Source organism: Lolium rigidum, chromosome 7, assembly GCF_022539505.1.
Source record: "Lolium rigidum isolate FL_2022 chromosome 7, APGP_CSIRO_Lrig_0.1, whole genome shotgun sequence".
Taxonomy (NCBI): Eukaryota; Viridiplantae; Streptophyta; class Magnoliopsida; order Poales; family Poaceae; genus Lolium; species Lolium rigidum.
The window spans coordinates 28,112,227-28,137,740 of record NC_061514.1 but is presented as its reverse complement, the minus strand read 5'-3'; the positions used below and the strand labels follow the sequence as shown (position 1 = coordinate 28,137,740).

Genomic DNA, 25,514 nt, shown 5'->3' with positions numbered 1-25,514 from the left:
GAGGGTGGGAGGAAGAGGAGGACCAGCGCCGCCTCCTTTTACTATTCTCTTCGTATAGATCTTGCGATGCAGCAGCAGTGGGAAACATCACATGGCCCGCGCCGGCGCCGGTGCCCGCGCCAGTGGCATCAGCGGAGGGTGGCGACGGAGCAAGTGGCAGCAGCAGCGGAAGGCTATGTCTGACCTCCCTGAGCTGTAAGGGCATCTCCAACCGCGCGACCCAAACGGACGCGCCGGGCCGTCCGTTTTGGGCCGTTTGGGTCGCCGGCCGGACACGCGGACAGCGGCCCGCGTCCGCGTGTCCGTTTGGGTCGCGCGCTGCGCCCAACGCGCGGACGCATCGCATAATCCGGAAACACGAAAATAAAAGGAAAAAAGCAAATTTAAACAAAATTTGATTAAAACATATGCCCTATTTTGGGCAAATTTATACATAGCCCTATTTTGGGCAAATAACTAACAAAAGAAGCCCCTATATGGGCTTTTAAATTTAAACTACTACTAAAAACCCTCTATTAGGGTTTGGTCGGCGGCGCGGTGGCCGCCGGTTCGCCGCCTAGCCCCTGTGGGCGTCGTCGGCGACGTTGTCGTCATCCACCCCGGGCGGCGACGCGCTGTCGTGGCTGGAGCGCGCCGGGGACTCCGGCCACGGAGACCACAGGGCCTCCTCCCACGGCGAGTGGGGGTCCGGAGCCACCCGGCGCTGTGCCGGCGCACGGAGCGGCGCCTCCTCCCCGAGGCGCCGCTCGTCTCTCCGCCGCGGCGCGGCGCCCGGCCTCCCGACGCCGCCGCCTCGTCCTCCTGCCGCCGCCGCTCCCGGCGGCGGGCCTCGCCGGCGCGGCGCCCGGCCTCCTCCCGCCGCGCCGCCTCCTCCTCCTCCTCCCGTCGCGCGCTGGAGGGCCTGGGCGTAGAGCTCCCAGTCCTCCGCCTCCTCCACCTCCCGCCGCGCCGCCTCCTCCATTTCGGAGGTGCGAATGGCCGCATGGAGCTGCGGCCATTTCGCCTCCTCCTCCGCCGCCGAGATGATCAGGGCGGCGCGGAGGTCCGGGTCCTCCTCCGAGGACTCCGGCTTGGGCTCGATGAGGAGAGGTGGCGGTTGCGGCAATGCCGCACCGCCGCGGGCGGCCTCTCCGATGTGGAGGCCGCCGCGGTTCCCTCCGGCCCGCAGCGCCGGCGGCCGACGCCGACTGCTGCTGGCCTCGTCGTCGTTCGCTCCGGGAGTGAACCGTCGCTTCGGGGCCATGGCGGCGGTTTTTGCTCGGGAGTGGAGTGGGGACCGGAGTGGAGGGCCGGATCCCCTCCGGGTCCCCATTTAATAGTCTCCCCGGTCACCGACGAGTGGGCCCAAGGGAGACGAGGCGACCAGCGGGCGGACGCGAGTGGACGGCGCGTGCCATCCCCGGCCACGCAAACCTAGCCCAGATTTGGGCCGGGTTTGCGTCGTTCCGGACGCCGCGGCTGTCCGCTTTTGCGGTGCGTCCCCGCGCTGGGCCGCGTTTTTGTCCGGCTCGACCCAAACGGACGCGCGGGCGCGGTTTGGGTCGCGCGGTTGGAGATGCCCTAACCTCCCCGAGTTCCTCAGTCCTGACCAGCGTCTTGGCGGGAATGGAGGGGGACGAGCCACGGCCTGCGCCCTGCGGGGAAGATGGCCCTGCCTCCTCTCAAGCTTCAACGTCCACCCATACCGTCAAAGTAACTAAGGTACTTGCACAATCTCATGGCTTTGCTAATTGCATCACATCTACATCTTGCATTACAGTTGAAATTGTTGTGTTCCAAATTTGTGATTAAGTACTTACTGAATTGGAATAGCTTTTGCATTACTGTCAGTGCTAGGTGGTTGTTGGCTTATTGCCATGTACCCAATATTATTTTGTTGGGATATAGGTGCAGACAGGAGGAGGATTTGCAAATTTGTGATGAATATCTTGTTCCGTAAACCATAGATTTTGTTTTCTTAACCAGATGACAAGTAGCCTGAGAGGCCGCATGACCCCTCACCTGATGCACATGGCCCCTCTCCCTACCCCTGCCGTCTGCATCCCGCCTTGATGTCGAGCAGCAGCCCCTGCCCCTGCTGCCATTCCTGGTGCTCCTCCCCTTCGCGCACCCCTCCCTCTTCTGGGCCGACACACTCTCTCCTGATCAGACTATATGTGTGCAGGTGCGTGATGGTGGAGGGGAGAAAAGAAAGGAAATAAATTGTAACCCACTCAAACTTGTCCCACATGGCAGAAGAAATATAGACGATGGATTTTAGGGACTTCAACTTTGCACACCAACATCAATATTGCTAACCCGTGAGCTAAAACACTGGTTTAATGACACTTTCCAAAACATACGCATCCGCTTTATGAGACATTTTGCTGATTGCCTTTGCAGATAAACCTCAGTATCTCTATACAAAATTATAGTGAATGCTAAATACATGCTGTGGTTTTAGGCTGTCTGCTAGAGTTGCTTAAGACAGCAGCGCGATAGTCGCGTTGTAGTGTGCTCCTTTCATTAAGCGTTAACTCTTCTGCAAAGGCATAGCAATTCATCTCCCAGTTTGTGATGCGCCAGAAGTGCTGTGGGTGTAATAATCATGTTCAGTTTCGTTATTAACATTCATATGGCTATTATTTTTAGTAGATAGTTTGTCAAATCAACCTTTACATTCTGCTGGACGATGGCTTCTGGTGTAATATTTTTTGACATTAATTGTAATTCTTTTTTAGATCGTACTAGGGTAGGGCCATTACATAAGATCGCACAAAAAAAAATCTTGCAAATGTGCTTTTCAGAAACTAGTTTTCAGTCGAGGACTTACTTTTATTACACAGGAGTTCATTTTATTCCTTGATGCAGACAATTGTCCTGCATTGTAAACTTTTGGCTACATCATCTTGTAGGCAAGTTTGGTGGATATTCTCCAATATCCCACTGTTATCTAAAGTTTCGTTGGATTTAAGTAGATTGGCCAAGAAATCATTGAAGTCACTTTGTGGTTGTTCCACTCCAGGAGCTCATTTAAGATGAGCTAATGGATGGATGATGAAGGCGAGAAAGAAAACGATGAGGAAGATGTGGATGAAAATAGGTGAGCTGACATGCAGAATAATATTTCATCCATAGTTTCATGTATATTATCCTTATATAGAAGTAGAACTGAGAATCATTGTGATTTCTCTCATACGTGTGTTGCATTTCATACATGCATTTCCAGTTTCCATGGAAGATTCAGCCTACCAGTTGGGTTCAGGGGCAGTACACAAAATTTTCAAATAGCTAGATTGTGATGTCGGCCGGTGATGAAGTTTCTGCCAGAGAAGGTCTTGCTAAGCCATTGTTCCAGAACACGGAAGGAGATGGCGACATGATGTTGCACTTCCAGCTCTGCCCACTCCTGTCTGGCTGCACGACATGCCAATCATGTGGCTGCACAACACCCTTTTCTCTGGTTACTAGTACAAGAAAGGAATAGAATCAGTACATGTTTGCATTGTCTAAAAAAGAGAATGGAATCATTATCTGAAAAGGAAAGAGAAAGGAATAAAAACTCTAGCTTGCAATGTCTGCTAGGTATCTCATACACCAAGAACTTACATATATGACAACTCAGGAAAAGCACATTATCTATAATAATCTGTAGATATGATCATATGATAGACACACATATATCCCATTAATCAGGTTCACACATGCAAGCTGGGTGCTACATTTGAAATTACTGGAGTATTCAGTTAGCAGGTATGTCTTGATATTCCAATTCCTCAGTTTTAACATATTAGATTATATTTTGTTAGATTTTCGCTGAAGTAATGATGATTAATTAAAGACTCACGCTTGCATTGCAACTGCATGCATGATGATACTACGTTGAAGCTGTGGGGTTAGCTGACCCGACAGGTTTTTAGCAAATCCTTCATATTTGTGTTTTTTACATAAACAAATTCTAAAATTTAGGTAAAACTTGTGATAATCTTGCCTTTGACCCCACGGGTTTAACATCCTGGCTCCGCTGCTGAAGGTGCCGTTTGAATTAGGGGTACATGGGAAGGGTAGATGCTTACATGGAAACATGTGTGCACTATTATCTTGATCCAGTTACTAAATTTAATCCATCCTCCACCCAACGTCTGCATGTCCAAATAGCTCTTTATTAAGACATTGCAAGAATGTCTCACACTTGTTCTTTGAGATATCTCAAAGATAGACTAGATAAAAATTGACAAAAGTACTTTAGCCATGAATTTTCTGCTAGTGGTAATTGCACAGTCTGCACATTGGTCACAAAATTTGAAATGCGTGATCAAATGGTCCGGGAACTTTGGGAAATGAGCACCGGAGGTCACAACACGACCACATCAGACCATAATTCTAGGTGTCTGGCTGATGTGGCTCATTTCCTTGCCAAATGCACCTTGCATTTTTTTGCTACGGGTTTTGCAAATGTGCTTCCTCTTTATTTTTGGTACACATTCTTTTGCATAAAACACCCAGCATCAGGTAGAGGCCGTCCATGAGGTAGATGGTAAAGGTGAATGCCGGCGACATCGCGAGCTCCATGGCATGGCCTTTTGGTTTGGTCAACGAACTCTATAATTTGATGAAATTAGAATTTTCCGCTATCCAAGGTAAGTTATTTTGTTGGTTAATCAACCCTGCGTGCTAGATACTCATATACTAGCTAAATTTAATCCATTTTCAACGGCACATATGTATACCCAAACAACTAATTAAAGAGATTGCAATAATTTCTCAAAGTTTTTTTTTTTGGAATATATAATATATGGAAAGTATCATCTGCGTACATACGTTACTTACATTTATACATGGTTTTATTATATTCTGTACACTTTTACTTAGCATAGAGTAGTTTTACTATTTTCTTAGTTAATTAGCCTTGCTAGTTAGACACAGAGACCTTGCCTTCTTGCATCTGATTATCAGAAACCGCTGGTGTGCAGGCAGTTGCAAATCAAGATTGAGAGAGGGCTAACTAGCATTGATCCAAGAGTACCTACATCCATGGTGGCATTCACTTTAATTATTCAGCTATTCAGTGATTGGGAAATCCATGCATTGATTCTCTCGAGCTTTGCCCTGCAACTATTCCTCTTCTTCTCCGGCGGCCTTCGGCGTCGCCACAACCATATGCTGCTTAGGATCATGATATGGCTGTCTTATCTATCAGCTGATTTCGTTGCAGTATTTGCTTTAGGCTACCTTTCACGCAATTTGCCTATTACTTCCACCGCAGACGACAATCATCATAAACCAACCCATCAGCTCATGCTCTTGTGGGCACCTTTCCTTCTTATCCACCTGGGAGGACAGGACACTGTGACAGCTTTTTCACTGGAGGATAATGAGCTGTGGTTGAGGCACCTGCTGAACCTGCTATGCCAAGCATGCCTAGTTGTGTATGTGTTGTGGAAATTGGTGGCGTTGGCACACTACCAACTTGTAATCATGGCTGTGTTTCTATTCGTTGCTGGGATCATAAAGTATGGGGAGAGGATTTGGGCCCTAAAGTTGGGGAGCAAGAAAGGCCTCAGGACCAACACTAGCGCAGAAGTGACGAGGATGTCCCGAGAGATAGAGGAGAGTCCAACACACTGGACATACCAAGAAGTTGTCTGGTATGGTGCTCTTCACACGGAAGAAGGTGTGCGGGATATATTTGCTGGACGGAAAATCCTGGACATGCGCCGTCCAGTTCGTTTCAATTTTCTACAAATAGGTGTCTATGATGTGGAGGAGGCTCAGGGAGGACACACGCAAGTGGACTTCAAGAAGGTGGAGATTGAGCTTAGCATAATGTACGACAACCTCTTCACCAAATCCCGGGTGATTCGAACAAGGCCCGGCATCATCCTTCGGTGTGTCTCCATCGCCTCCACAGTGGTGGCCTTTGTGCTCTACGCCAAGATGATGATGAATAGTAGTGCTGATGCCAAGAAAAAAACAGCAGTATACAACAACGGCTACAGAAGAAGTACAGTTGATGCTGCGATCACCTATATATTATTCTTTGGAGCTTTTTGCTTGGAAGTTTGGTCGTTCTTCATTGTGATGATGTCGCCGTGGGCGTGGCCGTTATTGCGAACACGACCTGGATGGTGTAGTCGTGTGCTGTTCACTCGAATGGTCTGGCCTATCTTCGTGAGGATCCAACCAGATACCAAGCCATGGTGGTCAAACTCAATGGGACAGTACAATTTCTTGAGCACCTCCAGCAGCATGGCAGCTCACAACGACTTCATGCACATAAGGCGGAGGAGCATCGTAATTTCAAGGATCAGCGCAAAGATGGCATGCATATTTGTAATTAAAGAGCTCTGGAAGAAGATACACATCACGAAGCATGCCAAAATGACAAGGGAGATCAAGGAGCTCATCCACAAGTTGCTATGGGGGCATCCTGAGCAAATGTGTGTTCCAAAGTCCTATAGATCTGTGCTCTGTCTCCCCTTTGAGGAGCTCTTATTATCCCTACACGTTTGGACAGATGTGGTGGTGCACAAGGCAGACAAGTCGATGAACAGCAGCAACCTGACGTCAGCTGACAAGGAGGGGCGGCAGCGTCATATGGATACCTGCAAGAAGCTATCTGACTACATGTTGTACCTGATGGTGGAGCACCCTGCCATGCTACCCGTCAGCACCAACGTGCAGGATGTATTGGTAAAAGCTGCTGCCTCAGACTGGGCCAACGGTGCTTCCGACAAGGAGTATTATCTTGAGCACTTGACTACAACTTACAATGGTCCTGGCCAAAGGTTCTGGCGGAATCAGATCCCCTTGTTGGGGCAGCCACGAGGCATTGATGCCGAGCTGGAGACACTCGAGCAGCTGTGGGTGCGGTTTCTCGTCTATGCAGGCGGGAAGTCCCACCCAGAAGAGCATGCCCGACGTCTCAGCACGGGCGGAGAGCTCATCACCTTCGTTTGGCTGCTCATGGCGCATCATGGTATGGGAAACGTGAATGACAGTATCAGTCTTACGAAAGAAGATGTCAGCACAGGGCATCTTTTGTATTGGTAAATTACTAACACAGAGCAGTAGTAGTAAACAATTAGTAATCCGCAACTCAAGGTGTGGCGAACTCAGATCATCTCCTTGTGTATTCATCAAGGAAAAAAATAGCGCGCTATAGCACGCTATAGCGCCAAAATGATGTAGCGTGGGCTGTCTAAAAACGCTATAGCGTGCTATTAACGCCGAAATAGCGCGCCTATTTTTTTTCCATGGTATTCATTGATGAGATGTGCTCCTAATACTGCATGCAGATGAGATCTCTATTGGTGTTGTCGTCCTGTATTTCCTTGATTAAGAAGTATCCCTTGTACTTGTTGATGAATTTGGTTTTGTAACTCTATTATTAACCGAGTATAAATTTACTATGGCCCTTCTATGGACTGTTGTTTTTCTCTAAAAAAAATCAGTGTAATAGTCCGAGTCCACTATTTTGCGAAAATCCAACAACTTGCATTTGATATACACCAGCTCTCATTAAATACATGCAGAGTAACCACCACCACATGTTTAAAGGGAGCAAGCGCCCGGGCTGATTTTAGAGTCTTCCTAGCTAGTGCCTATAGGATATGTTTCTATAAATCAAATGGCTTGTATAAGAAATTTTCCCATAGATTTTAAATCATACATATGTCAACCCTATAAATTAAAGGAGCCCATATAGTAGTACAAACAAGATTCACAGGTATTGATTTTTCCTGTTTATTGTTCAATCATTGATCCTTCCGCACAATGAATATCAAGATATATAGATGCAGAAGGATCATATGCATCTTTGAGTTAGGGAAATGTTTTATTCCCTAAATATCGAGCGATCGGGTACAACGCTGTCGGCGCCGCCCATGCCGTGGCCGCCCCACCTTGATCAGGATAACCTCGAGCTTGCATCCTTCAAAAATCAGTCCAGTGAGAGCATCTAGGGCATCGTTCTGCTGGGCAGGCACGGTTGACAAGTTTAATAGGCCGATACCCTGGGAGCGCTTGGTCTTTTTGTAGTATAGTATCTTGGCATCGGACACTTTGCCGTGATTGCTGAAGAAAAGTTGTAGCTGGAAGCTATTCACCGTGACAGGCAGATTTCGTACCATCAACCTTAAACAGGGCTCGTAATGTCTGGAGATGTGATTGATGTGCATTGGACTAGTAACTAGAGCGGTCTGGTGATGCTTCAGTTCTTCAGTCTCTAGCGACCTCTTTCTGATTTCCTGAGAGAGCAAAACGAATGTTAGTGAATACTATTCAACTACTCTAGTTACATATGAAACTAAGATGTTTTGCTAGTGTGCACCTGAAATGAAACAATGTTGGGCTGGGGGACGAGCCACGTGCACTTGACGTCGTCATCCCATCCTTGAGGCAGACGCTCGACAAGCTCGGCCTTGTCATCATCAATGTAGTACCCGAACTTGGCACTGAGGTTGTACCTGAACACGCCATGCTCTATGTAGGGCAAGTTCTTACTGCTGCCATAGGTAAAGTACACACAGCCACCGTCGCCACCAACATGGAGGCGTCCATGGCGAAGCTGTTGGGCGACCCTAGAAACAGCACACGATCATTCAGGCCGAAGCCTTCCCTTTTCACCCATGTTTGAGTCTTCTCCTCTAGTGCGTACACCAGCACCTGGAGTTTCCGACGGCTTCCATACCTGTAGTGGTAGTACATGTGGACCCAAACCGATGCCCACAGAAGCTCGCCGCGGGACTCGAGGACGTAGTTGTAGTGCTCCAGGTGCTCGCCGCCGCCCTCCTCACTAGTCCATATCGGCCACTTCTTCTGGATCAGCACGTCTTCAGCTACGTCGTCGCCGTTGGGCGCGATGACGCGCCAGAGGCTAGCCCCCATGGTCACCAGGATCTTGCCGTCGTGGTAAGCGGCGCAGAACGAGCCGTACCAGGGGAGCTCGAGGGTCCTCTCGACGACCGTCCACTCGGCGTCACCTGGGCGGAGGAGCATTGCCCTGAACCTGGAAGTGACGGCGTTCCTGCTGTCGTGTTTGGTGTATAGGAGGACGGTGTCGTCGTCGTAGAGAACGCCATGGGGATTCTCCTCCTCTTCCCACTGGCCGTCGAGGAACGGAGGCAGGTGGGTGACTTCTTCTCCGGTGAGAGGATCGTGGAGGCTTGGGCGGAGGTTTTGGACCGTTAGGTACCGGACGGCGGTACCATCGGCTCTACACACCCAGTTCCTCGGGTTCATGGACGGCGACGGCGCGTGGTAGCTGGACTTGGAGAAGATGCACCTGAACCTGAGGGGAGTGGAGTCTTTGTCTTGGGCGGCGAGGAGCCATGGACGGAGGGTCAGGGTGCTGGCCGTCGTCGCGTCGCGTGAGTCGCGCCATGGCCGGCAGACAGCATGGAAGCGGACGAGGTCGCCGGCGTCGTGCAGCCGGGCCGCGATGTGGCGGAGAGCGTCGGGCGCGAGGTCCGGCCACCGCGTTCGGTCCATGGACAGCCGGATGACCGGAAAACCGGCACAGCCGTCAAACTGGGTGTACCGTGTACGTGAATCTCTCTCTATATACGGGTGCTATACGAACACGACTGGGACTCGTATTGCCAACGAAAAACGCAGGTTATTAAGGGAACTAACCGCCGGTTTTAACACGTACACGGCTCGACAATTTCATTACTATACCTAGTATACTCCATTCCGAACAAGATGATCCTAGATTTTATCTTAATTCAGATGTATCTATATCCTAAGACCCTGCTTGAAAAATCTGGATCATTTCAGACCCGGTTATACATGGGCGTTTTCGTAGTGCACAACGAAACCGGCGAAAATTTATCCGGACCTTAAATTTCCCAGGAGTTGCAGAGCGAAAACAGGAACCTCAGGAAAGAAAAACTGCGAACCAAGTGTGTGTTCGTATCCTTGGCGGAATTTTTCTCCACTCCGTGTAATACAGGGGCTTTGGGCTAAAACTACAATCCAAGCAAGACTTAATGTAATAGATACGGGATATTCACTTTGGCTCATAGGAGCATTTGCTCCCATTGTGTGAATCTACATTTCGAAGTGTCAAAAAATTCTAAAATAAAAAATTTCATGTACATCTACACATTTTATGTTCGTACACAAGTTTTAAAAAAAAATTATAAAAATTTGTGGCTCCAGTAAAAAAGACAAATTTTGATGTTATAACACGACTACGTACAGGACATTTTTTTATCTTTTTTGTACACGCCACATAAAATGTTGTTTCTCCATGAAAACTTGTGCACTAACATAGAATGTCAAGATGTACAACAAAAAAATTATGTCAGAATTTTTTGATATTTTTAAAATTGTTTTTTAATTATTTTGTATAATAGGAGCATTTGCTCCTATGAGCCAAAACGCCACCTCCATACGGGTACATCTAAATTTAGATAAATATGCAATATTCTTTTTAAAACGGAGTAAGTACTAGTTTTCATCGTTGCTGTCTGCGCAAAGGGGAGTGACAGGTGTATGATATCTGCAACTAAACGTACACTACTGGTCCAACGGCATATACATTAACAGCTGTTTGTTTGTACTACCTCCCTACCGAAATCAGCTTCCTAAACTAAATGTGCACAACTGGTCCAACTGCCCATAAATTAGCACCTGTTTGTTTGTACTGCCTCCGTCCAAAATCAGCTTTCTAAAAAGGCTTACATTTCAATTACCTAAGCTTCCTCTTGCAACTCATGTACACGGGTCACCACGCCCACCGCGATGGTGCACCCTTGCGACCGCAGGAACACACGGCCAAGCGCCTTCAGGGCCGAGAACTCCTCCACGCAGACCACCCTCTCTAGCTTCACCTGACAAACAACACCACCATTATTAAGCATTTGTCTGATGAAACAACGAGCATTCAGTTTCATCTTCTGCACTGGATCGCGTACCTCGACGATGGCGGCCTGTCTCGCGGTCAGCAGCCGCGGTTTCTTCGCCAAGGCCTTCCCTGTCTTCTGGTCCAGCAGTGATACTATCCTGACCAGGCCCGCTGACACCTTCGCATGGTGCACGTGGAGCTCAAGCTGCAAATTTCAGGTACCACAGCAATGTGGCAATACGGTATGTGATGATACTAATCCTAGAAGTTCTGTTCCAAATGAAGGGTACTACTAAAGCTTGAGATGATATATCATTGTTCCCTCCGAATTACTAACCTGAAGGCCAGGCAGTATTGGTACAGTGATGTCCAGAACCAAGATCTTCAGCTCCAGGGAAGAGGACACAGACACGGGGTAATCTGGATGGCAAAGAACTCCACCGGACATAACATGGATAGGGTCGATCCCTTGCAAACCAATCGCAATGTTGTCCCCGGCTCTTGCCAAGCTGAGACGAGAGGAGTCCCGCTCGATGATTCTTACTGTAGCCAACTCTCCGGCAGGCATAACTAGAACCTGAAACAAAGGGTTATTTGAGATCAGATTGAGCAGACAACGCAAGGTGACTGAAATTACTGAGCACACTAGTTCTGTTTGACAACACTTATCGATATCATATAGCTAGGATGAAATCTGCTTGGAAATGAAAGCGATGGAGCTTGTAGTTAAAAGGCAGAAACAGGCATATAACCACAATGACATAATAAATCAGAGTGATACCTTGGAATCGCTTCGGATTGCTCCAGACACGACTTTACCACAGACAGCCACTTGCCCCAGCATGTGGGATGAAATAACATCACAGATTGGAAGGCGCAGCGGCTTTAAAACGTCCCGGTGAGGAGGTGACAACGAGTCAATGGCATTCAGAAGACAACTTCCATCAATCCTGGTAGCATATATCAATTACATTTGTAAGACCATTATATACCAAGCTGGCGGGGAAAATATATGCAAGGAGATCTACCATAGGTAATATCTTATTACCATGATGTTAGACGAGTATCTGAAGCTCGTGCCACCAAATTTTCATTTTCCATCGCACTCAAAGGAACCCAAGAAATCGCCGATTCTTTATAACCACATGACCGGAGAAAAATACCAAGTTGTGACTTCACATAACTGAACCGTTCTTTCGAATATTCCACTGAATCCATCTTATTAACAGCGACTATCAAGTGCTCAACACCAAAGCTTCTGATAAGCTGTGCATGCTCTTTTGTCTGTCCAACCCCATTAATACCCATACCCGACTCGAATGACCCTATAGAGGCATCAACAACTAGGACAGCTGCATCAGACTGTGTAACTCCAGAAATCATATTAGGAACGAAATCTTTGTGACCAGGGGAGTCAAGCAGATTAACTTGGTAGTTTTTGGTGTCAAAGTATGCTACGCCCACAGTCATTGTAATGCCACGTGCCCTTTCATCAGCACTCTCATCCATAGCCCAAGCATATGCAAACGATCCTTTCCCCTGGGAGAAGAAAGTTTGTAAATATAAACTGCTGTCAAGATGCGTAAAAGCACAGGCTGGAAACACTGATTATTAAACTGACCTTTTCTTTGGCTTCTTTCTCATTTTTATGCATTTGCTTTTTTGAAATCCTCCCAAGGGCATGCAGCAATCGACCACATAAAGTTGATTTCCCAGAGTCGACATGACCAACCTAGCATAAGATTCCAATTTGACATATTCATAAAGATATGCGGAGTGCAAAACCAAAGAAATAACTAGTAATAAAAATACTGGACCAGCAACTATATAACGCACAGGTGGTTACTTACGATAGCAAGATTTAGTTGTCTGGGCATTTCTTGATCTTCACCCTGGAGCATCCATCGTTCTGGTTTGTACTGTGAAACATGATTTGGCTTCTTAATCTTGGCTTTTTTGCTTTTTATCTTCCTCTCCAAACTCAAATTCTGTAGCTCATTGTCCAAAGCAAGAGTTTTATCTTGAAAATCAGCAGCAACACTGCTACTACTTCCACCAGCTTCATCTAAATTCATTACTGAACTTGGGTCTGTATTTGTGTCCTTCTCAGTTACAAGATCATCATCATCAGCCATAGCTTTCTTTACGGTGATATCAACAAAATCTGCAGATTGGGTCCCAGTAAATATTGGAAAACTAGGAAGTGCCAAATAACTCAAGAAGATGCAGTGTGGAAAGTAACTTCAGTTTGGAATATTCAAAGTGGACTAGAAACTGTAACTTTGGCAGACAGTTGTCCCTCTATCTGACCAACAGACTCACTCGAACTAAATGCATCCATTTAAGTAGTCCAACTAATAAGAGGAAATGCAGTGCAAAGGCTACCTCTTCTCAAATGTCTGGATGATTTTAAGCCCGTAGAGACCATGTCATCAGGAGATGGTATATCAAACTTGAAAGGCACTGTCAACATAAACAGAATGCAGTCATGTTCCAGGTATCTCCACTGTTAAATTTAATCAGGAAATAGAACAAATATCAAGCGAACTAGAAAATACTAAGTGTATCCTAACAACACACTATAGAACTATAACATATGGACCTCCAATGAAAGAACAGTTAGTCCGTCATATGAATGTCTACACCAATTTCAAGGGACATGATAGAACATCTGCATTGAGCTTAAAATTTCAGATTCTCGAGGATTAGGGTGAAGCATACTTCATAAGCTGCACATCAGATCAGAAATAAAGCTCATGTATGTACAATCTGCAATGTGTACCCTTTGGTGAAGTTTTAGTGAGAAGATCCACATAAAAAGCTGTTCTAGACCACAATGCAAGACATGTCTGGTTATGCAAATGACGCAGATCAGAATGATAAAACAGATGGATTATAATCTGCACAAAGTAAATACTTGCTCGGTGTAGAGATGTCATTTACCTATGTTAATGCGGCGCTGTTTATGCGTCATGTATGTCTTATGCAGAGCATCCAACGAAGCTTGTGTATATCCTGTTGCATTTTTGTTGCCTTTGAAGCCATCCGAGAAAACAACAGGTTTCGATTTTGGACTGGATGGTGTGAAAAGCGATCTTGCCAGTACAGATACTCCAGAATGCTTGCTTCTGCGTTTATCTATATTCCAGAAGCGACAACAGTTATATCTTATCACAATTCACAAGAACAAAAAGAAAATAAGTCTGGGAATGCAACAAGAAAACATCACGTACCTCCACCTTCCGCTTCATCGGCGTTATTGAAATACAGCGACAAATCCCGAAGAACGCCGCATAGCTCACAGGATATAAGACCGGTGTCATTTTCCTGTGCGCAAATGGAGCATTGCCAAGGACCAGAACTTCCACGTGGATCCTCGGGATCAGATTGGTTATCTGTTTTAGGAACAAACTAAAGAGGAGTTAGCGAGTTGCTACAAAACAGAGAGACGCCGTGTAATTTTCTCGGCCTGGTCAGGCAACGTGGCAATGGTAGATTAGTAGCTTACCATCTCTTATTATTTCAAGAAGACTGGTTTTACTTCACTGTCCCTGCGATCGCCGCACGTATCATCAGAGCGCGGATTTATACAACAACAATGTGCAGCAGTCCTGATTAGGAAACAGCGCGCCGTGAAACGTAAGTCCAAACCACAGATTTTATCACGTGCAGGAATAAATGTGAGAAATGGTAAATTATGGCCAGTTCCGTCTCTAGATAAGATAATGTGCTGGAAGCTCGTTTCGAAAGATAGTGGACACGGTAAGAGCTAAAGGTTCAGTCTTTGGAAGGGATAATATGCAAGCAATGGCACCGCTCTCTTAACAGCCCAAAGAAGTTACCTATAGAGGGGTCAGAATTCAGAACTAGTGTATATACTAGTACTACAAAATCCCCTGGCACTCAAATGGAGCAGCACAACCCCCCTGGTAATGAACAAACAGCCTCCCAAAGCTGCTCCAAATTAAGCCCAAAACCTAGTCCGCAGCTGACCGCGCTGCCTCCTGCCCCGAGCTAAAACTCCAGTAACAAACAACTAGGAAGCGCGAATCCGCATCCCGAACCGCCGGAGCGCGAATCTCTGTCGCACGCGCCCACGCGCGCAGCCTCCGCGCGCGATTTGCGCAACGGAACTTAACGACGACGGCGCCGCTTACCGATTATTCCGGCCGAGCAGGATCCGGCGGCGGGGCAGCAAGCGGATCGCGCGCCAGGAATCGGACGTTGGTTGCGGGGAAGTGGTCGGGCGCTTGGGGACGAACGAGCACAGGAGAGAAGAGGGGAAGGGATCGTCTTTTTTTTTTCTTTGCTTCAGATCCTGACCCGAAGTCGAAATGATTTTCGTTGGCCCAGCCCATCACGGGAAGCGATGGGAACGAGGTATCCCATAAGTGTCGAATTTACTAATTCACATGGTCTTTTCTTTATTTTTAGATGATTCCACACATAATTGGAATTAGCTATGGACGATGGAGGTACTAAATCACGTGCTATCGTGGTTGACGGGCCAACGCATGTCCCGCTCCTCATTTACCGAGATAATTCCCTTCGATTCGCCACGAAAGACTCGGCACGATCAAAAGTATCTGGTAGCAAAATTAAGGATATTATTGTTACGAACCATTCGCTTGGTAAGTTTATTTCTTGTATATATGAGTAACTAACACGAAAATTCTACGGTTTTGCAATTTCCTCTTCTATTTCAAATAATTCCACACGTACTAAGCAGCGAAATACCAATAACGATGACTTCTTTCAGTTTTTCTATGCATTAAGGGCACCGTGAAGTTGCTTCACGTGTGCATTTGGTTGGGTCAGGACTGCGTGAACTTTATACATTGCCAATGACATATTTTATTCTATTCCTATCTATAATGACCCAGAGCCATTCAGATCAGGATGTCATACTAATGGAAAAGAAGAATGAACGCAACATATTTATATCAAATACTTTTACTTTTTGTAGTTTATTATCACTAAATATATTTATCTTTATTTTACAATCTTATGTAGCTTTTCTATTACATCTCACAATATTATCAGACAACTGTGACCGTTAATTGAAAAATCATGATTCATTTATATACAACTGAAGCAACCATCAATTGACATGCACCGATGGCAAATTAATACTCAATTTGTCTTGGAAATTTAGTTTCTGAAATTTCCCTAAATTGAATTCTATATAAATCCAAACTCAACATAAACTGGAGTAATATGTTCTACTCGGATTAATTGCATAGTGTTGTCTATGTGTCTGCGAGCGTATATCTTTTATAATAAGTTTGTGTAAATCTAAGTATTTAGAAATAGATATCCTGCCAATGGGTTCGATAATGTGCGAGACTAACAAACATCACAACACATATTCCCCGTATAAGATTTTCTAGCTTATTTTGAAGCACTAGAAATTTGTAAAATTTTAGAATGCATACATATACGGAATGCACATTGACTCTTGTCTTTTATTAATCACTCACTCTATATCTATTGAGGAAAAGATCTTAAGACTTGTTTGGGGGAAAGATCTCATAGTTTCAGTGCATTGAAGACTAGGGCTAGCTTGGAATATGCGAGGCCATAGAAGACGGGAGCCCGAACGCACACAAACCCACATAATTAATCTACTACTCCCTCTGATCCATACTTACCACTAAAATGGATATATCTACAATTAAAATGTGTCTAGATACATCTATATTAGCGTCAAGTAACATGAATTAGAGTGTCAAGTACTAATTGATCTGACGTCGCTCCCCACTATCAATTTAGCTGGTTGCAGCCTCTGCACGTAGACGCCGCTAGTTAATCAACATCATTTCTCTATATGTGCGAGAAAAATGACCCTCCATCTCCGGTTAGATTTTCCATTGATTTCTCATGTTCTCTGCGCCTTAGCTGCAACCGCCTCCTTTTGGCTCTAGCTAGCGCCCGATCCCTGAAAATCGACACCAGAGCGCCCTACACTACACCATGCTAGGTACTTGCCACCGCAAAGTGCACGCCAGTGCCAGTCTACCCACCCGACGCACCCTTCGTCCAACACAAAATGACAAAGGAAAGATAGATTGTTTAATCTCCAAGATAACCACCCGGCAGTAGTGGTTCTCGCTCGCTAATTAATCACGGGTCCGTTAGGGCTAGCGGCCTAAGCGTCAACGGCTGACAGCAAAAACAATCCAGAGAGGGGGTAGGTTGTATGGAGCAAAAAACCCTAGAAAGTCTTCAGTTCAGGTTGGTGCCCGGTTGGGGACACCAACCAAGATTAAAGAGGCCTGCACCAGCCGAAGCCTGTCGTAGGTCCTTAGTCCCGGTTGGTGTCATGTTCGAACCGGGACTAATACCATACGATGTCTTAGCCGTTTGAACTGGGACTAAATGCTCGTATTAGTCTCGGTTATAAACGCCGTCGAAACTAATGTTCCATGGCCTCCAAATATTAGACCTTTTTCTACTAGTGATGGCGCACCATTTCGTCCAACACAAAACGGCAAAATAAAGATACTACTCCATAGAAGATTGTTTAATCTCCAAGATAACCACCCGGCAGTAGTGGTTCTCGCTCGCTAATCATGTACCCGGCGAGGCTGGGGGCCTGAGCATCAACGGCGGACAGCCGAGCAGGTGCGGGGCAATAGGAATAAACAACTAATCCAATCAATCCCCGGCCGCGCCAATCCACCCCAGAGGAAAGTGAGGGAGCGAGCGAGCTCTCTCAGCATAGCTTAGGCTCCGACTACTCCAGGAAGACCTCAGGAGCTGGTGGACTCCATGGCGTCCATCGTCGTGATCGCGCTGGTGCTCATCCTCGACCTCCTCGCCTTCGTCCTCGCCATCGGCGCCGAGCGGCGCCGAAGCACGGTTAATTCAAAACTCATGATTTATTGATGTACAGTTGAAGCAACCATAGTAGACATACACCAATGCTAAATTAATAATCGATTTTTCGTGGAAATTTAGTTTCTCAAATTTTGCTAAACAAAATTCTATCTAAATCCAGATTAAATAGAAAATGTGACAAAATTGAGCCTATATAAAGAGTAGCGTGTACTAGTTAGATTTATTGTATAGTGTTGCCTGTATACAGTGTAAATTGTTCTATCGTATACCATGAGTTTGTGTCTATCTAAGTATCCATATAAATATCTTGACAATGGGTTCTATAATGCCTAGGTAAAAAACATCACAACAAATATTCCTCAAATAGGATTTTCTAGCTTAATTTGAGGCCATTGGAAATTTTTTACAACTTGAAAATGTAAACTTACATGGAAAGTATAATGCACATTTTAGGTTTATAGGGAGACACCTCCACCGTTTCATTCCATGACAGGAAACCATAATATCTCGGCCAAATTCATGATCTTAAGAGTAAACGGTACATCATTGGTAGATAAAAACTACCACTACCAAAAGCTGAAAGTCTTGGATGCCCTGCGGGCACAACGTTGATCAAACTCTACAATTTCAACCACCACGCGCAAAAATTTGTCAAACTCCTTCAAAAGCCATCATCAACATAAACTAAAACCAGAACACCTAAATCCACATCTACTCCGGATGCTCCTCAATTTAAGCTAGGGAGCTCTTCCTCCATGAATCTTTTCTGCCGTAGGAGTCCAAGAGGATATCCAGTCAAAGCTTGTGCACTTCACATAGCCTCCAACATTAGAGGCCCCTTGAGTTTTGTGGCCAACATATCCATGATCAATGTGAGCTGCCTCCAACACATATCCTTGAAAGGAACCTTCCAATTTCTTAGGTATGCTAGTATTAAATTCTAACCCGTTTCATATCAGTTCATGTCGATTTTTTAAAGACTAAGCTATTTCTAGAATCGAAACCCCCTAACGAATAGCAAAGAAAACAAAAGTAAACTACAAGAAACGTTTGTTACACAACCATCTAGAAGCTACATCCTCAACATCTAACTTCTATCTTAAACACATCTGCAACATCTTTCCAGAGAATGTTACCCACAATGCACTCAAAAAACAAATGCTTGACTGACTCAAATTCTTTGCAAAAGTCACATTTCATTGGTTTTGGCATCCCGTTTTCTAAGGTTATCCCTTATCATAATTTTATTTTAAGAGAATAACTAGAGGAAAACCTATACCCCTAAGAGGAATTTTATTATCCCAAACAACATGGAGACAAATATGTTGTATACCTCTAAAATTAACTAAAACATAAATGGGTTTATAAGAATAAACACCATTGGTTTTATATGACAAGATAAGTTGGTCCTTTTCTCTAGTAAAAACAATGGCACTGGCTATAGCCAATATCTCAATTCATTTAGACATCATTTAATCAGCAAAAGTTCTCCTAAAATCACGTCTTAAATGAACACCATTCTACAACAAGATTAGTGCTACCAAACCAAATATCTTCCCAAAATTTAATTCTCCTGCTATTACCAACCTTCCATTTCTACCATACCTTAACATCTTGAGCATCTCACATCACTTCCTTCCAAAAAGTGGAAGGTTGTGTATCATGGCAGCAGAGGATGTTTGGATTCCTAGTATTATATTTACTATCAACTTTCTTCTTCCACAAAGTCTCTTCCGTATCTTTTGATCCAACATCCAATCAAGAAGAAATTAGGATGTTGGAGGCAAGGAATATCCATGCCACCAAATTCTTTTCTCATGCAGACAGATGACCAGTTAGCTAGATGAATCTTATAATTTTCTTCATCAACATTCCATAAACAATTGGCAAGTTACGTATTAATCAACTTTAGAACCTATTTAGGAAATTTGAAAAGGGAAAGCATGTAGATGGGTGTACTAGCTAAGACTTGTTAACAACTCACTCAATATATTCAAAGTATAATAATGCACATGGACTCCGCCTTTTATTAACTACTCACTCTAAAATGTATTCATGAAAATATCTTAAGACTTGTATTCAAGAATGAAGATAGCAGCATCATAGTTTCATTGCACTGAGGACGAAGGCTTGAAATTATGCGAGGCATAAAAGACAGGGCGGCGAGCACACGAACCCACACAACCTAGATGATCTGACGTCGCGCCCCGCTGTCAAATCAGCTTGCCGGTTGCAGCCTGTGCACGTAGACGCTGCTAGTTAATCAACATCATTTCTCTATCTCTGCGAGAAAACGGCCGCCAATCTCCGATTAGATCTTCCATTGATTTCTCCCGTTCTCCGCTCCTGGCCGCGGCCGCGGCCGCCTCCTTTTTGGCTCTAGCTAGCGCCCGATCCCTGAAAATGGACACGGCAACACCCGAGCGGCCTACACCATGCTACCTACTATACTCACCACCGCAAAGTGCACGCCAGTGTCAGTGTATCACCGAGCTAGTAGCAGCTTCAGATAAACCTTCGGCGCTCGGTCAGTGCCCACCCGACGCACCATTCGTCCAACACAAAACGGCAAAAGAAAGATAGTAGATTGTTTAATCTCCATGATAACCACCCGGTAGTAGTGGTTCCCGCTCGCTAATCACGGGTCCGGCTGGGCAAGGGGGCCTGAGCGTCAACGCCGGACAGCAGAACAGGTGCGGAGCAAAAGAAAGAAACAAAAGGGTCTAATCCCAGACCCAGAGGAAAGTGATCGAGCGATCCTAGCTTAGCAGGCAGTTAGGCTCCGACTGCTCCCAGGAATTACAGACTTGCGGAGCTGGTGAACTCACTCCATGGCGTCCATCGTCGTCATCGCGCTGGTGCTCGTCCTCGACCTCCTCGCCTTCGTCCTCGCCATCGGCGCCGAGCGGCGCCGGAGCACGGTCAGCCGATTTTCTCCTGTTACCTTTCACACGTCAATCCATGCTACCTCCTAGGCAGTACTCCCTTCGTTCGTTCACAATCATCCGGAGCTGAGCGGTTCTGTTTCTTGTCGCTGGCGGGGATTGAACGACCAAGCGCAGGCGGAGGTGAGCGAGGACGGCGCCGGGAGGTCCTACTGCGTGTACACCACGGACGCGTCCACGTGGTACGGCGTCGGCGCGCTCTCGCTGCTCCTCGCCGGCCAGGCCGTCGCCATGGGCGCCAGCCGGTGCTTCTGCTGCGGCCGCGCGCTCTCGCCCGGGCGGTGGCGCGGCTTCTCCGGCGTCTGCTTCATCATTTGCTGGTACGTAATTCGTTAATAAAATCAATTAACTACTCCAGCCGATCACACGTATCGATCTTTGATTGGCTTAGCTAGCAACTACTACTCCCACATGTTCTTTTTTATTCGGTTTATTTTATTGGCGCTCTAGCTTGTGCAGTTGTGGCCTTGTGGCCTGTTGGTGCGTCGTTTAATATGTTTCTTAGATGTAGTACATCGTTCCGGTCAATCCTTCTGAGTTTTTTTTTGAAGAAATAATCCTTCCTGAGTTAGTATCTTATTAGCAGCTAATAAAAAATCACGTGGTATCTGCCGACTAACTCTTACCATAATTTGATACAACTATTTCGGTACAATCTCCTTTTTTTACTCGTTACTTCTAGCCGTTTCATTTACATTTACTAATACTACTTCAAACTAACTCCATCCAAAGTCTTAAGGCTTAATTTTTGAAAAGTCAAACTAAATAAATTTTAACCAAAGTTTTTTAAAAAACTATCAATAATATAATATTTTGTAGATATTATATAAAAATATATTTCGTTAAATGTTTGATGATATTGACTTTGTATTTTGCATGTTAATGATTTTTGATATTGACTTTGTATTTTGCATGACTTTGTATATTGCTCTAATACTTAAACATGATATAATGTATTTTAAAAACTGTATTGGTTAGAAGTGTAAATAAGGAAAATTCTCCAGCGGCCCGACTTGTATGAACCGACTTTATCATGTCCAGGTTGATAGGGCGCACGGCCGAGCGGCGCAATTCAAATGAATCGAGCAACGTGGGTAGGGAATAGTGCGCGAACAACTTCAGCATCCGCGAGTGTCCCTCTTGTCCTCGCATGCCTTCTTGTCGATGACACACATACCAGTTCACACTTGGATCGACCACTTCCCTCTGCACCGCAACACCACTGCGCCGCTGCCACCTACATCGTTCGGCGCCTTTGTGGGTGTCGTCCGCTTCGACCACTTGTTGCTAGCGTTGTTGCCAGACATGATGTCGTCATTGTTTTACGCACTTGCCGCCGCCGCACCGGGTAGGGCCTTGCAGCCGATCCCGCCGCTGTACTTGTATCTTTGTCGAACTCACCACTGCCACCTAAGTCCACGCCGTCATCGGTGTTGGTTGCCTTCTGCGGCTGTCTTCCATTATCGGGCCAGGACATGACCATTTCATCGGTCGTCAGCTCGGAACTTCCCATTAACCGCGTCGCACATGACATGTTTGAACATTTGCGCGGCCAAATTTAAGGTTCAAACTTGGCCTATCTATTTTATCCGCCGACGTGTGCGCCGACATAGATATTGACATAGTGACCACCATATGAAAATTGTCTAATGTTGTACATAGATGGAGGGTAGGTCGACTAAGTTTTGTATAAGAATTTTGTCGATACATCATTTGGCGACGACTCTTATGGTGATATCAAAATGATGATGATGGTTTGGGCAACCCTCATCCATGAGCACAATGAGAAGCATATGTCATAGTTTAGGGGCTCGACGAGGCCACGGTGGGGCAAGCGTAATTGAGAAGCTGGCCATGATTATCTCTCCAAAGACTACTTCCACCGTACCGATCGACTATTTTCGGATCACATATTCTGGCACCGCTTTTAGATATCAAGAAAGCAGTTCTTGCATATTCTTCTTGATGGCGCGAGGGACCATGGTCCACGGTTCATACTTCGAATGCAAGACCGATGCAGATTGGCTTCACTTCTTACCAAAAATGTTCGCTAGCTATTCAAATGCTTGCATATGGAGTTGCTAGTGATTTTATTTGGTGAGTACACGTGCATGAGGGAAAATGCCTTGAATCGATGTCGATGTAAAAGTTCTGTAAAGTAGTGATTGTGTTGTTCAAAGAAGTTTACCTAAGAGAGCCAAATGCTGCCAACACCGCTCGTCAGTTGTCGATCAACAGGGAAAGGGATTTCTTGAAATGTTTGGAAGCATATATTGCATGCACTGAGAGAGATAAAGAAATGTCATTTTGCTTGGCATGATAAATATAGCGGGTGGGTGGATGGGTGCACTACCATTCTTGAGGTTGTTGCGACAAAAATCTTTGGAGTTGCCACTCTTTATTCAACATGGTAGGTTCTAACAATGATATTAGCATTCTCCAGCGTTGTCAAGTATTCTCTAGGCGTGCAGAAGAAAATGCTCCATTGCTTCACCCCGAGATAAATGACCATGCATACAACAGTGGGTATTATATAGCTGATGACATCTTCCTGACGGATCTACCATTGCAAAGATAATCCACAATCCTAAGGAAGAGAAATGGAAGTTGGCCAAAGAACAAGACACTTGTAGAAAGATGTGGAGCATGCATTTGGTAGACACCAATCTTGATGGGCTACTGTTCGGCACCCTGCTCTAAGACCATGTGAGGGGTGATGACTACTTGCATGATCATGCTTAACATGAACATTGTTGAGTGAAAATTTAGGATGAATTGGTTGAGCCGGGGCCTAGGCAGCAACTTTTGCACAATTCCTTCATGTGCATCATGAGATACGTGATCTTCGCATTTACTATTGACTTTAAACGGATTTGATTGAGCATGTGTGGGCTCACCTAGGAACCATTAGTCATCTCCTCTCATTTTATTTGTTATAATTCGCTTGTTAATTACATCATCTGGCTGTGAACTATGTTATTTATTTAGGTATAAACTATTTAAATCTATTTAGTTGTAAACTATATTATTATTCTCCATTCATATAGTATTTCAATTGAATGAAATAAAAAACCAGCGGGAACTAAATAGACCTGGTCACTGAATTTGCCATTGAACTCAGATAAGTATTGGAGCCTCTGGCTCGCAGGCTGGCCCAAACAGATGGATCGGGCCGCTGGACCCTCACTCTCATAAATCTACCGCATGAAGCTATATGGACCCATTCGAAAAGAAAAAAATAATATTTATGCGTCCAAGAGACAGGAGCGAATATTTGGGTGTGACCCTGCAGTTCTGTACACTACAGGCTAGTGTCAATGTCACCTGTCAATTAATTTCAGAGTAGAGTGCTCAACACGTCCAACCACTCCGTGCAACAACCAGGCAGCTAGGTTGGCTGCTTCGTACAATCAAATTTACCTTCAATGTACCCGCAATTTTTATTTTTTATTTTACCTTCAATGACTCTGACAGCTACTCAAACTGTTAGCATGAAAAATCTGAAGTCTGAAGCTCTGAAATGGTGCAGGCTGACGTTCATTATCGCCGAGCTGTGCCTGCTGGCGGGATCGGTCCGGAATGCGTACCACACCAAGTACAGCGGCTACTTCATCAACGGTCCGCCCCACTGCACCATGCTGCGCAAGGGCGTCTTCGCCGCCGGCGCCGCCTTCACTTTCCTCGCCGCGCTTTTTGCCGAGCTCCACTACATGTTCTACGCTGCCGCTGCCGCGGCCACCCCTCCCATCATCCACGGAGGCGGTATCGGCATGACCCGCATCTGAAGGATCCAAATTCACATCGACCCTCTCTACCTACTAGGTGTGTTGAAGTTGAACACTGTATATTTGTCGATGTATGTACAGATCCTGTATGTGAGACTGTTGAGAACTTAATAGAGCTTATTATACCCGTACATTACTAGAGGGCAGCTGATTTTTTTTTTATGTACGTGAACAGTAGAATAGAATGAATCGAGAGCCTCTTCTGTCCATATTCCCTTCTTCCCCTATCCTAGAATTAGGGCAGATCAGCGATCCGACCTGTCCGCCGAGACGCAAACATGGTTTAAATATGCGTCACGGCAGATGCGACGCACATCCATCTTGGTTGTATCTGAGCCCGTCGGCAGTGACAGAGATAAGCAAAAATTTGTCATTACTATTGATTGGACAAATGAACCATCTTTATACAAATGGTTAGTAGAGTTCATCCAGGACTACAACGACCGTAGCTACTCGTCGTCATGCGACCTACTATGGTCGGGTTACTCACAGTCGCTAGGCCTACTGCTGGCCATGGGCGTGACCTGAGGGGCCAGCGCCATCGTCGGAGCGCGTCCGAGCGACGAGTGCCTTGCATCGGCAGCGGTGTTCGATGTCCTCGGTCTGACCGGAGTCCCATTGAAGGTGCCACCACGCTTGGCTCGCTGACCGCCACCTCTGCCGCCTTCAAGCGCACCAGCTTCTTCTCCGCCGCCACGCGCGCCTGCTCCTCTGTTGCCTCCACGCGGGCTACCTCCTCCTCTGCCACCTGATACGTCCAATTTGCATCACTATTTTATATCATAATTTGCTGTTATTCATTGATATATTTCATATTTGGAAATGATACTTATGTTATTTCATCTATTTTGCATGTTTCATGATTATTTGGGGATCGCGCACCGGAGCCAGGTTTCTGCTGAAAAAAGCACCGTCAGAATGCAATATTTCGGAAGATCAACAGTTGACGGAAATTATACGAAAAATCCTATTTTTCCAGATGACGAAGGGAGCCGAAGGGGGAGCCGAGGGGACCCGAGGTGGGCCCACCTCATAGGCCGGCGCGGCCCAAGGCCCGGCCGCGCCGCCCTGTGAGGAGGGGGCCCACAGCCTCTCTCGCCTCCTTTTCTTCGC

General features: G+C 45.8%; 3 protein-coding genes across 4 annotated transcripts; 2 read left to right on the top strand and 1 right to left on the bottom strand.

Moving 5' to 3' along the window:
- The first annotated feature begins 1,639 nt into the window (after window positions 1–1,639).
- Window positions 1,640–7,339, top strand: LOC124673906. 2 transcript variants are annotated; one of them, XM_047209955.1, is made up of 4 exons: window positions 1,640–1,701; window positions 2,895–3,082; window positions 3,209–7,111; window positions 7,239–7,339. In XM_047209955.1, exon 3 carries the CDS (start codon window positions 5,014–5,016, stop codon window positions 7,030–7,032), a length of 2,019 nt encoding a protein of 672 aa, XP_047065911.1. In that variant the 5' UTR covers window positions 1,640–1,701; window positions 2,895–3,082; window positions 3,209–5,013; the 3' UTR covers window positions 7,033–7,111; window positions 7,239–7,339. The 2 variants fall into 2 exon arrangements, with proteins under 2 accessions (XP_047065911.1, XP_047065910.1); XM_047209954.1 differs by lacking the exon at window positions 1,640–1,701 and having other exon boundaries at window positions 2,737–3,082; window positions 3,209–3,732; window positions 4,953–7,111.
- A 3,075-nt stretch (window positions 7,340–10,414) lies between these two features.
- On the bottom strand, window positions 10,415–14,376 carry LOC124673905 (HBS1-like protein). Its single transcript, XM_047209953.1, has 11 exons — window positions 14,340–14,376; window positions 14,065–14,242; window positions 13,775–13,969; window positions 13,217–13,294; window positions 12,682–12,995; window positions 12,453–12,563; window positions 11,880–12,370; window positions 11,613–11,781; window positions 11,169–11,408; window positions 10,902–11,036; window positions 10,415–10,817 (listed from the first exon to the last, which is right to left on the bottom strand). Exons 1-11 carry the CDS (start codon window positions 14,340–14,342, stop codon window positions 10,680–10,682), a joined length of 2,052 nt encoding a protein of 683 aa, XP_047065909.1. The 5' UTR covers window positions 14,343–14,376; the 3' UTR covers window positions 10,415–10,679.
- A 6,126-nt stretch (window positions 14,377–20,502) lies between these two features.
- On the top strand, window positions 20,503–24,401 carry LOC124669370. The gene is made up of 3 exons (XM_047205993.1): window positions 20,503–20,592; window positions 20,734–20,936; window positions 24,146–24,401. Exons 1-3 carry the CDS (start codon window positions 20,503–20,505, stop codon window positions 24,399–24,401), a joined length of 549 nt encoding a protein of 182 aa, XP_047061949.1.
- The last annotated feature ends 1,113 nt before the right edge of the window (window positions 24,402–25,514 follow it).